At 41.3% G+C, this 13860-nt stretch overlaps 1 protein-coding gene across 2 annotated transcripts in view; it reads right to left on the bottom strand.

Moving 5' to 3' along the window:
• The window catches only part of LOC106877687 (uncharacterized), a 288271-nt gene that overhangs the window by 139313 nt on the left and 135098 nt on the right, over positions 1-13860 (bottom strand). For both annotated transcript variants that reach the window (XM_089353047.1, XM_089353048.1), the window contains 4 exons: positions 10228-10261; positions 8542-8603; positions 3543-3576; positions 1660-1724 (listed from right to left, as the gene is read on the bottom strand). In XM_089353047.1, coding sequence (XP_089209173.1) covers positions 1660-1724; positions 3543-3576; positions 8542-8603; positions 10228-10261 — 195 coding nt within the window. The remainder of the gene's footprint in view (positions 1-1659; positions 1725-3542; positions 3577-8541; positions 8604-10227; positions 10262-13860) is intronic.

The raw sequence follows: 13860 nt of genomic DNA, 5'->3' as shown, positions 1-13860 counted from the left end.
TAGAGAATGTTGAAGGTTTTTATTATCATTGCTGGTGCACATGAATGTTTTACATTCATAATCAGTGTTCTTGATAATTGGTCACAACCACTTTACTCAGATGTCAAGAACCTTTCTTACAATCCTTGCTCTTCCCAATACAGCAGATTTCAGAATTGATGCAATTCTTGTAATTATACAAAACTCAATAAGGGAGCCTTTAAGTCTGTTGGTGACGACTGAGATTATTAATTGTTCTAAGTTAATATCTTCATTGTCCCTTAACATTGTGCCACCTTGCTTCTCCTTGCCTGGCTGACTGAGGTAGCCAAGTACCCCCTCTATAATAAGACAACTATCTCTGCCTCTCTGTCATACACTAACCTCTTGCCAGGCTCACAGCCACATCCCTCCATTCCTCCCCTTCTCTCAACTAAGAGCCCTTTGTCTTGCAAGTCATTTGGCAACTCCACTGGTGCTGGTGCCACGTGACAGCACCTGTGCCACTGCCATGTAGGAAGTTCCCATGCTACTGCCACATAAAATGCGCTGAGTACACTCTGTAAAGTAGTTGGCATTAAGAAGGGCTCCCAGCAGCAGAGACCATGCCAAAACATACAACTGGAGCCTGCTGGGGCCCTCCAGCTTGCCAGTTCCTGCCAAAATATCCAATCCATGCCATTAAATGATGATGGTGATACATGATGATCATGATGAAGATGATGATGGTAATGATGATGCTGATTACCATAAAACAAACACTTTTGTAGGTAAAAAAAAAGTTTTACTTTTTAAATTGAATCAGGGCAAAATGAAGACAGACCAGGCTCAGATGACAATCAAGTTAACTGACAGATCTTGCAGATCTAAACAGGATTATTATATATAATGGTAAATATCTTTACATGACTTTGTAGCACAGAAGATTTTAAAGATATAATTTCTTATACATTATTCGTTATTTGTATCAAATTTAAGATCTGTTTTCAATTTCAGCTTTATAAAAATGAGAAACTTTCATGAAAAAGCAATCAAGATTGGCAGATGATTTTATCCAAAGTTTGATGTCATCATCATCAACATCATTATCATCATTTAAAATCTGTTTACCATGTTAGCATAGGTTGGACTGTTTGACTGGAGGTGGCAAGGTAGAGAGCTGCAACAGGCTCCAGTCCTCTGTTTTGGCAAGGTTTCTACAGCTGGATGCACTTCTTAATGCCAACCACTTTACAGAGTGCACTGGGTGCTTTTGAAGTGGCACCAGCAGAGATACATCTTACATGGCACCAGGAAATGGGGAATTTTAATTTTAATCAGAGTTTAAAACCTTTATTGTTCAATTCATTTCAAATGTGAACTGGGGAAAGAAATGATCTTGAACTAAAAATTCTCCCCTGTCTCTGTTCTGTGGGTGTATGGAATAGGCTTGAGCCTTTTGTCTTGCAATTAAATACATACAAACAAAAATAGTGTATTAAAAGTTGCATAACCAGGACTTACTGAAGTTGAAATACTGAACATATAGATTCCATGTTGTCTCATATCAACAATGTCATGGCTTCTCTTACTGTTTCCTACATTTATATTTCCTTATATCGTTATCATATTTATACAACACAATCTCCTCATAATTAAATATAAAATCAAAGTTAAGCAGAATGTTATATATTCACTTACTTGGCTTGTCTGCGTCCAAATGTTTCTGGATAATTATCCACTTCCTTTTTGAACTCTATATATTCCTAGAAAAGATTACAATAAAAGCATTTGTTTTGACTTTATAATAAAAACACTGATTTGATATTAATAATTCTCTTTTGGACTGGTTACGACTCTTAAATGAAACAAAATATTACCTGACTCACAGAAACACTTAAACAGAAAAAAAGCTAATCTTTTTCTCTATACATTCTAACTTCCAGTAAAGAGCTGAAATCATTGACTGATGGAGGATATTGCCTAACTTGAGAAGTGATGCAGTAAGGGGATGTAACATAATACTACAAGGCATTTAATTTTGCACTGTCAACTGATTTTGATATTCCCTTCTAAAAAGAAGACTCTATGCAGTCACTAAAAGATAGCAGCAAATATCTCCCTTAAATCTAGCAAAAAACTAAAAGGTGTGGCTGTGTGGTAAGTCTGTTAGTTTATATTTGAAAGGAGGAATGGGTACTTCTCCTACCAACCACAAACCCTACCTCTGCCTATCACCTGAAATGTTATTTGTTGTCTTATCAGACATGAAAAGGTGAAAAGCTATGTAGACCTCAGCATGATTTTGAATTCAGAAATTCAAGAAAGGTGTTATGCTGTCATTTGATCTGCTCAGCTAAATCTTCATCAATTATCATCATCATTCAATGTCTGTTTTCCAGGCTGGTATGGGTTGGACAGTCTGACAGGAGCCAACCAGGCTCCATTTCTGTTTTTGCAAGGTTTCTACAGCTGAATGCCCATCCTAATGCCAACCGCTTTACAGAGTGTACTGGATGCTTTTATGCAGCACTAGCATAGGTGTATACATGACACTAGACTGGGTTGATTTTATGTGGCACCAGCACCCATGAGCCTCCGTTAGAGAAGGAAGCAATGGGCATGCCTGTATGCAAGGACAACCCCACCTCTGCTTAGCTTGACATGTCTTGTCAAGTACAGCAAGCCACCAGGAGCCCCGGTCCCTGTCATCCTCTCTGTGCGACCCAACATCTGAAGATCGTCTCTCACCACTTCATCCCACATCCTCCTGGGTCTACCACTTCTACTTTAAAAGTTTTTGAATAACTTTTTCTGGAGGGGCAGGTTAGTTTCTATTTTAATTTGGTAAAGCTGTTTGTTGCTTGACCTCAACATCTGAAGGAAAAAACAAATGGATGGAGAGGAAACTGTTGATTTGGTCCAAATGCATGAAGGTGAGAGAATTCATACAAAAGAAGCAGATGGTGGTGTTAAACTGGGTGGTATGTAAACCTTGTACCCAGTTTCCTGATAAAACAATGGACTTTGATGAAAACCAAACAGCTGGTCATCTTATGTCCATATGAATGAAAATAACAACCTGTAGATTGGAAATCATCATCATCACCATCATCATAGTTTTAATATTCACATTATATAGCCTTCATAGGTCTGGCAGAATTCATTCACGTAGTATTTTTGCATTGTAAGGACTTAATGTGTTTCCTTGGTCTTTAGACTCCCAGGGAAAGACAATTGGAGCTAAACAACAATAACTGTAAGAGTAACAACAATAACCACAAATATCACAGTCAATGCTTCTGCTGCTGCTGGGGGTGGTGGTGGTGTTGTTGCTACCTCTACTATTTTAAAAAATGAATACCCCCAACAATTCACCTTCAAAAGCAAAACATTAAATCTAAAAACGATTGTTAAGGGCTCTGGCTGGATGAGATAAAACAGAGGTGAGAGATACCAAGCGTGTGGTCAGGATGCTTGTCTGTTTCAACTCACATTAACAGAGCATCTACTAACTTATTTCCAACAGCTACACAAACTCAATATGCTGTCTCATACAAAATAAATAAATAATAAGAACTAACCTGTGTATATCCACAATATTTTTCTGCTAGTTCTCTGCAAAAGAAATAAAGGGACACAGATCATCATCATGATCTTCATCATTTTTATGTCTTGAGGCAAAGATAAACATCATAAGAATATAATTTTAGTATAATTTCAGGAGAGGGCTAAGTCAATTACACTGCCCCCACTGCTCAGTTTCTACTTATTCTATCAAATGTGAAAGGATGAAAGGCAGAGTCAACACGGGCTGAAATTTGAACTCACAATGTAAAGATGGACGAAATGCCACTAAGCATTATGCCTGCTGTGTTGGCTGCGGTCATGCTGGTGCACCACCGTGATTTTCCCGTTCCTTGCATGGCTCTTCTTTATATATATATATATATATATATATATATATACACACATACATATATATATATATATATATATATCATCATCATCATCATCATCGTTTAACGTCCGCTTTCCATGCTAGCATGGGTTGGACGATTTGACTGAGGACTGGTGAAACCGGATGGCAACACCAGGCTCCAGTCTGATTTGGCAGAGTTTCTACAGCTGGATGCCCTTCCTAACGCCAACCACTCAGAGAGTGTAGTGGGTGCTTTTACGTGTCACCCGCACGAAAACGGCCACGCTCGAAATGGTGTCTTTTATGTGCCACCCGCACAAGCCAGTCCAGGGGCACTGGCAACGATCTCGCTCGAAAATCCTACAAGAGCCAGTCAGGCGGTACTGGCAACGGCCACGCTCAAAATGGTGCATCTCATGTGCCACCCGCACAAGAACCAGTCCAGGGGCACTGGCAACGATCTTACTTGGCTTGCCGGGTCTTCTCACGCACAGCACATTTCCAAAGGTCTCGGTCAGTAGTCATCGCCTCGGTGAGGCCCAATGTACGAAGGTCTTGCCTCACCACCTCAGCCCAGGTCTTCCTGGGCCTACCTCTTCCACGGGTTCCCTCAACTGTTAGGGTGTGGCACTTTTTCACGCAGCTATCCTCCTCCATTCTCACCACATGTCCATACCAGCGCAATCGTCTCTCTTGCACGCCACAACTGATGCTTCTAATGTTCAGCTTTTCTCTCAAGATACTTACACTCTGACGGGTATTCACATTGACATTACACATCCAACGGAGCATACTGGCTTCATTCCTTGCGAGCTTACGTATGTCCTCAGCAGTTACAGCCCATGTTTCACTGCCATGTAGCATGGTTGTTCGTACGCATGCGTCATACAGTCTGCCTTTTACTCTGAGTGAGAATCCCTTTGTCGCCAGCAGGGGTAAGAGCTCTCTAAACTTTGCCCAGGCTATTCTTATTCTAGCAGCTACACTTTCAGCGCACCCACCCCCACTACTAACTTGGTCGCCCAGATAGCGAAAGCTATCGACTACCTCTAGTTTTTCACCCTGGAATGAGATAGAAGTTGTTTCCTGTTTGTTTGCAGTCTTTATTGCACCTGAACATCTGCCACAAACAAAAACTAACTTGCTAGTTAACCTGCCTTTGATGTTGCTGCACCTCTTATGTGTCCATAGCTTGCACCGGGTACATCTTATAGAGTTACTACCTACTCCTTTTCTACATACTGAGCAGGGCCATCTACCTGAAGGGGTTTGTGTTTTATCTACCTTCCTACTTATTAGGATTTTGGTTTTAGCTAGGTTGACTCTAAGGCCCTTCAGTTCTAGACCTTGCTTCCACACCTGAAACTTCTCCTCTAGTTCTGATAGTGACTCCGCAATTAGGGCAAGGTCATCAGCATAGAGGAGCTCCCAGGGGCAACCTGTCTTGAACTCCTCTGTGATTGCCTGGAGGACTATGGTAAATAAGAGGGGGCTGAGGACGGAACCTTGGTGGACCCCTACCTCTACCAGGAATTCATTGCTGTACTCATTTCCAACCCTCACCTTACTGGCAGCATCTCTGTGCATGGCTCGCACAGCTCTCACTAACCATTCTTCTATCCCAAGTTTCCTCATTGACCACCAGATAAGGGATCGGGGGACCCTGTCAAAGGCTTTCTCCATGTCAACGAAAGCCAGGTACAGAGGTTTATCCTTAGCTAGGTATTTCTCCTGCAACTGTCTCACTAGAAATAAGGCATCAGTAGTGCTTTTACCTGGCACGAACCCAAACTGCATCTCATCTAAATTGATTTGCTCCCTAATTAGTTGGGCTATGACCCTCTCTGTAACTTTCATAACCTGATCTAACAGCTTGATGCCTCTGTAATTATTTGTATCTAAAGCGTCACCTTTACCTTTGTAGCAGTTGACTATGATGCTGCTACACCAGTCATTGGGTATGACTCCTTCGTGTATCACCTGGTTCGTAATACGGGTGACTAGGCTATAGCCAACACTGCCAGATATTTTGAGCATCTCTGCAGTGATTCCTGATGGGCCGGGGGCTTTCCCGGTCTTCATACTCTTAATTGCTTTATCTACCCTGGTACTATCAACTCGGATAGCTGGTCCCTCTATTGGGTCGACATACGGCAGGCTCTCTTTCTCCCATTCATTCTCTTTATTAAGCAATCTATCGTAGTGGCATCTCCAGACCTCTTTCTTTGCATCCTCATTTAATGCAAGCGTACCATCATCCATGCGAACACATTTCTCTCCTACAACATCACTATTCTCTCTCCTACACTGTCTTGCAACACGAAATACCTCGAGTCTTTGGTCCTCACGGCGCAGAACATTGGCAAATCTTTCCTTATCTGCTTCCCCTCTGGCTAAATAAACCTGTCGCCTAGCCTCCCTTCTGGCACATTGGTACAATTCCCTGCTACCACCGTTCTTCCAGTCCTTCCAAGCCTGTTTCTTTTGTCTAATAGCCCTGTCTACCTCCTTGTTCCACCACCACGTTACTCTGGGTCGGGAGGGGACCTTACACCACCCACAAATCTGGTCGGTGGCTTTCAACAGGTTGTCCCGCAGAAATCTCCAATTGTCTTCCACGTTGTATGATGCTATATCCCCTTCTATTTCGTTAAATGCTTCAAGTAACTTGTCTCTAAGTCTCTGTCCGTTTGCAGGGTCTTTAAGCTTCCACACCCTTCTCCTCCAAGCCTGTCTAATTCTGGGCACCCATTTTGCCTTGATCCCAAAGTCGCTAACTACTAATCTATGCTGTGGGTTACATTCTTCGCCAGGGAAGGTTTTGGCATTTATAAGCCGCCCTCTTTCCCTATTTCTGGCGAGGATGTAGTCGATTTGGCTAGAGTGTCTGCCGGAGCGGTAGGTGACTAGGTGACTGGCAGGTTTCCTGAAGTTGGTATTGCAGACCATAAGATCGGTTGCATCACAGAACTCCAGCAGTCTGGTTCCCTCCTCGTTGCGGGAACCGAAGCCATAGCCTCCATGTATGCCATGGAAGCCTCCAGCACGACGTCCGACATGACCGTTGAAGTCTCCAGCCACAAAGAGAAGGTCCCTGTCACTCGTCGACGAGGTAGTTTGCAAGAGGGTGTCATAGAATTGGTCTTTCAGACCATCTGGTAGCCCCGGTTGAGGTGCATAGGCTGAGATGACAGTAGCTAATCTATGATGAAGCACTAGTCTGATCTTAAGTACTCTGTCACTTACTCTAACGACCTCGATTACCTTATCCACCCATTTCTCCGCTAGAAATATTCCTACGCCCCCGACCCCGTCAGTGTTCCCTGCCCAGAAAATCTTGTACCTGTGTTCTTTGCCTGTGAGGAACCTCACAGAACCTCCTCTCCATCTTACTTCCTGGATGCAGCACATATCTACGCGTCTCCGTTCAAGCATCTCAACAATTTCACCAGATCTACCTTTCAGCGTGCCGACGTTGAGAGTGCCAATCCTAACAGTATGGGTGTTGGGGGTGTGGGCCTGTAGCCTGGGAAGGGGAAAAGCAGTGTCGTGTACCTGAAAAGAAAACTTGCAATTGGAAGAATTCATAAGCAAAACAGTACCTACAACCTGCAAACATTTCTCAAACTTAATGCGCTACCCAAAGGTAGGGGAGAGGATGGCCAAGGCCACTAGATGGGTTCCGGGAGACAGCCGAGGTTGACAGGATGACAGAGGAATGAACTTCCGGTGGAGGGGGTGGGAGGGCGGGTTACCGCCAGCGAGTAGATAGGGCTCTTAATTGTAGATTTTAAATATTTGAGAGACAACAATGCATAAATCGTAATTTTTAAAAGAGCAATGAATTCTAGGTGAGTAGAATATAACGTAGCATGAATTTAGGAAGCTTAGAAAATGAATAAGTATGAATTTAAGACAACAACTGAATTCAATTGAATTTCATGGAGAGAAACAAGATAAATAATAGAGGGCAAACTAAAGCGCGAAGGTATGAGATGTTTGAGGCCGTAAATAAATAAAGAATCTCTATCTTATCTGCATCTTGGAGATTTCGTCGTAGTATGTCAGCGAGATAATTTAGAATGGGTTTCTCATTTATATATAGCCAGAACCTGAAGACCTTAAGGAAAAACTACGAGAGAGAGAGAGAGGATGGAGGGGTAGACAGAGGCATGGCGGGAGAAAAGATCATCATCATCATCATATATATATACACACATACATATATATATATATATATATATATATATATATACACACATACATATATATATACACATATATATATATATATATATATATATATATATATATATATATATACACACATACATATATATATATATATATATATATATATATATATATATAGAAGAGCCATGCAAGGAACGTGAAAATCACGGTGGTGCACCAGCATGACCGCAGCCACTTAGCTGAAACACATAAATAAATAAATAAATAAATAAATATATATATATATATATATATATATATATATATATATATATATATATATATATATATATATATATATATATATATATATATATATATATATATATATATATATCATTATATCGTGATAACATTTATACAACACAACCTCCTCATTTCAATGAAGTAAAAATCCAATTTAAATAAAATTTAATAAAAATATTTACTTAGCTTCTTTTTGGTCAACAGATTTGTTATTGTCCAGTTCAATGCAAAGATTTTTGTAACCCTATAAATATTCAAAATGAAAGCATATGTTTAGACTTTATAATAAAATTAATGATTTAACATCAGTAGTTCTATTTTACCATGTAATTGACTCTTCAATCAAAATGGATATTGCCTGACTTCCTGAAGCAATTGGTTGTTTTGCTTCTCTACATCCACAGCAACATCAAATTTCAGACGTTTGATTCAAAAACAGACAGAAACATTGGAATAATTCCAGAACAATTCTTTCAACCAACTTTGTACTGTAGGAAAATTAAAGTAATAATTTATAAACAATGCACAAGATCACACATTTTGTAGGAGTCTAGTTATTTGGCCACAGAACTCAACTAATAAAAGAATGTGGTTTACTATTTAGGGTTTTAACTTCACAATTATAAAGTAATGGCTTTGGTTCCTGGGCCAAGAGGTACATTGTGCCCCTGAGTAAAACAGTTCAGTATATTTCCCTCCAGTCTACTTAGCTGACAATAAGCAACAAATGAGTGGTGCTGGAGCCCTCTCTCAATCCAGCTATCATGTCCTCACTGTTGGGTGAAAGGTAGGATGGTTGAGAAGTTGTTTGTATCAAATTGTCACTGCATAGACACATAAAACACTTAGTGAAAGTATAGTTTCATGCTACCAGGTCATATTATTTTGTGTGAGATAGCTATGGGGGTTCTGTGGATTATTTTTCTAAATACTTACCTAATATATATTTTCTGAAATCAGAAAAGATGAAAGACAAAATTGACAAACCTGGGATTCAAAATCAGGCAATAATCCACCACTTCATGAAAAGAAGTGGTAAAATATTCATTACATTTTGTCAAATGAGGCAAGTTAGTTTCCATGACATTTTGGTAGCCCTGCCTCAGACTTGTAAGAATTTCAGTGTTTAACCTGAATAACTGAAGGTAAACAATCATCGGTGGAGGGAAACAGCTGATTTGGTCCAAATGCATGAAAGTGAGGGAATTCTCAGTAAAGTCACCCAAGAACCAATCTTTTAAATTATTCTGGTAGAAAACAAGAGAAATTTCATTCATGGCATCTCTGGAATCACATACTTGCTAAGTAAACTTTTTAAAGCATATCAATGCTTGTGCCTGCTTTGTGGGTGTGAAAGTGGATGGCTGTATTTTAAATGGAAGTGGCCATGGATGGCTGGCAAAGATATTTAATTTGAAGCTATATGGTTCCTGATTCAATCCCAATGCACATCACCTTGGGCAAGTGTTTTCTACCACAGTAATTGTTTGACCAATTTCTTGTGAATAAAATTTGGTAGATGGAAACTGTGTAGAAGACCAGCTGTTGCATCTACATTGAAGCCTCCCTCTGTCTACAGCACAATGTTATCTAAGGAAAAGACAAAGGCCAATACAGTTTCACAGTATGGCTGTGAGAAGGGAAAGGGCAGGATGAGATATCACAAGGCATCCAATCAAGTGTTTTAACAATCCTGGACTGCTATTATTATTATTACCAAATTCAAAAAGGGAAAGGTACAATTAACTGCATTGATATTTGAACTCAGAATGTAGACAACCAAGACAAATATCGCTAAGCCTTCCACCATATGCTCTAATCACTCTGTCAACAACATACTGGATTGTAAATAAATCATATCAACTAACCTTACAATTTTTCAAGTATTTCTCTGACAGTTTTCTGCAAAAAAAAAAACAAAAAAAAAACAAACATATTTTCATCACATCATCACAATCACCATCATTACTTCTACATCAGCTCAGAAAAAGAACCATTACAGAACTGTTATTTTGTGTTTGTATATTTTAATCTAATCTACAATACATTTGAATAGGTCTAATCTCTAATTATCACCAGGTATCATATTTGTGGATGTCTGTAAAGCATCAAACTGGAATGTATTTGAATTATAAGTCTTTTGAAGACCTTCATCCATCAATAATCTTTAGCCCTTTAGTGTTCACATTATTCTCACCAAATTAATGCTTTTTTATCCACATTGTTTTGAACTAATCATGCATTAACTCGTAGCTATGAGATTTTGATGAGGTAGCTGTTAATTTTTAAAATGATATTGTAGGGTTGGTGTGAGAGACCAGATCTGGCCAGTTTGAACATAGAATAGGCAGAATACTTTTGGCCGGATATGGCTGGTTTAAATGCTAAAGGGTTAAAGAATGTTGAAGGTTTTTATTATCATTGCTGGTGCACATGAATGTTTTATATTCAGAATCAGTGTTCTTGATAATTGGTCACAACCACTTTACTCAGACGTCAAGAACCTTTCTTACAATCCTTGCTCTTCCCAATACAGCAGATTTCAGAATTGATGCAATTCTTGTAGTTACACAAAACACAATAAGGGAGCCTTTAAGTCTGTTGGTGACGACTGAGATCATTAATTGTTCTAAGTTAATATCTTTATTGCCCCTTAACATTGTGCCAACCTTGCTTCTCCTTGCCTGGCTGACTGAGGTAGCCAAGTACCTCCTCTATAATAAGACAACTATCTCTGCCTCTCTGCCATACACTAACCTCTTGCCAGGCTCACAGCCATATCCCTCGATTCCTCCCCTTCTCTCAACCAGGAGCCCTTTGTCTTGCAAGTCACTTGGCAACTCCACTGGTGCTGGTGCCACATGAGAGCACCTGTACAACTGCCATGTAGGAAGTTCCCATGCTACTGCCACATAAAATGCGCTGAGTACACTCTGTAAAGTAGTTGGCATTAGGAAGGGCTCCCAGCAGCAGAGACCATGCCAAAACATACAACTGGAGCCTGCTGGGGCCCTCCAGCTTGCCAGTTCCTGCCAAACTATCCAATCCATGCCATTAAATGATGATAGTGATGATGATGATGATGAAGATGGTGATACGTGATGATGATGCTGATACAAGATGATGATGATGATGATGATGCTGATTACCATAAAACAAACACTTTTCAAGAATTTTTAAAGGTCTTTACTCGTAGGTAAAAAAAAACTTTTACTTTTTATAACTGAATCAGGGCAAAATGAAGACAGACCAGGTTGAGATGACAATCATGTTAACTGACAGATCTTGCAGATCTAAACAGGATTATTAGATAAAAACTTAGATATGTTTCGACCAAAGATTGGTTCAGGCCATGTCTAACTTAATAGCACCACCTGATAGGATTATCTAAATCCTTTTTACAGTCAAGTTTTGTCTATGGTTCATTCAAGTAGTGAGTTCTTATTGAGCGGGTTGTATCCATGCATGGGTGGCTTGTCTGGTATTCCTTGAAGAAAACTGTCTAGACTCCGTTTAAAGCTGATAGGATCCTTTTCATCTTTTATCTGTTTCGGGACAATGTTAAACAGGGCAGGGCCTGTTGAGGAAAAGAAATTATGCCACAATGTACCTATATGTTGTGATCCTGAATTGGGCAGGGCATGTATGGCTCGTGGTCCCAGCTTTGGATGAACCTTGAAACTAATGTTCAGGTCGTTTGGGCAATGCTGGCAGTATATTTTCCACATCGTACAAATGATGTACCACTCGCGGTGGCGCTGGAGAGAGTAGAGCTTCAAGGCTTTAAGGCAGTCCCAGTAATCAAGATCAGTCATGCCTTCAATTCGTTTGGTGAGTGCCCTCTGGGGTGATTCAATCCTCGAGATGTTTTGTTTTGTATGGAGAGACCACAAGGGGCAGCAGTATTCGAGGTGTGGCCATACAAAGGAGGAGAAAAGTGGAATGATGACACCTTGTTCTCTGGACCGGAAGGTTCTTAAGATCCAGGAGCTCATCCTACAAGCTATATTGACCTTATTGTTGATGTGCGCACTCCAATCGAGATTGTTGCCAACAATTACACCCAGATCTCTGATATTGTTGGATGCCGTGAGCGGTTCCCCTGAAAGAAGAGAGTATGGCTGTTTTAATATAGACTTTCTTCCAAAATGCATCAGCTCAAATTTTCCCTCGTTCAGTTTCATTTTGCTTTTATCTGCCCATTGACTCATCGCATATAGATCAAACTGGAGTTGGGTTCGGACTTCTTCTTCATTGATGATTTGCTGGAGCTTAGTGTCATCAGCAAATATTTTCGCTTTGCAGTGATTTACGACGCTGGAAAGGTCATTTATATAAATTATAATGGTATCATCATCATCATCGTTTAACGTCCGCCTTCCATGCTAGCATGGGTTGGACGATTTGACTGAGGACTGGTGAAACCAGATGGCAACACCAGGCTCCAATATAATTTGGCAGAGTTTCTACAGCTGGATGCCCTTCCTAACGCCAACCACTCAGAGAGTGTAGTGGGTGCTTTTACGTGTCACCTGCACGAAAACGGCCACGCTCGAAATGGTGTCTTTTATGTGCCACCTGCACAAGAGCCAGTCCAGGGGCACTGGCAACGATCTCGCTCGAAAACCCTACAAAGGCCAGTCAGGCGGTATATATATATATATATATATGTCTGTATGTATTGTCGTCATCGTTTAACGTCCGCTTTCCATGCTAGCATGGGTTGGACGATTTGACTGAGGACTGGTGAAACCAGATGGCTACACCAGGCTCCAATCTGATTTGGCAGTGTTTCTACAGCTGGATGCCCTTCCTAAAGCCAACCACTCAGAGAGTGTAGTGGGTGCTTTTACGTGTCACCTGCACGAAGGCCAGTCAGGCGGTACTGGCAAAGGCCACGCTCATCTCGCTCGAGAAACCTCATGTGTCACCCACACAAGAGCCAGCCCAGGGGCACCAGCAACGATCCCGCTCGAAAAATCCCAGAACCCCACAAAAGAGCCAGTTCAGCGGCACCGGCAACGATCTCGCTCAAAGAAATTTCATGTGTCACCAGCACAAGAGCCAGTCCAGGGTTACTGGCAACGATCTCGCTCGAAAAACCTCATGTGTCACCCACACAAGAGAAAGCCCAAGGGCACCGGCAACGATCCCGCTCGGAAGATTTCATGTGTCGCCCGCACATGAGCCAATCCAGGGGCACTGGCAACGATCCTGCTCGAAAGACTTCATGTGTCGCCCACACATGAGCCAGTCCAGGGGCACTGGCAACGATCCCGTCTCGCTCAAGGCATTTCATGTGTCACCCGCACAAGAGCCAGCCCAGGGGCACCGGCAACGATCCCGCCCGGAAGATTCCATGTGTCGCCCGCACATGAGCCAGCCCAGGGGCACCGGCAACGATCTCGCTCGAAAAACCTCATGTGTCACCCGCACAAGAGCCGGCCCAGGGGCACCGGCAACGATCTCGCTCGTAAGATTTCATGTGTCGCCCACACACG

Source organism: Octopus bimaculoides, chromosome 5, assembly GCF_046866305.1.
Source record: "Octopus bimaculoides isolate indiv1 chromosome 5, ASM4686630v1, whole genome shotgun sequence".
NCBI classification, from domain to species: domain Eukaryota; kingdom Metazoa; phylum Mollusca; class Cephalopoda; order Octopoda; family Octopodidae; genus Octopus; species Octopus bimaculoides.
The sequence above is the reverse complement of the archived record's forward strand: the minus strand, read 5'-3'. Positions and strand labels throughout refer to the sequence as shown.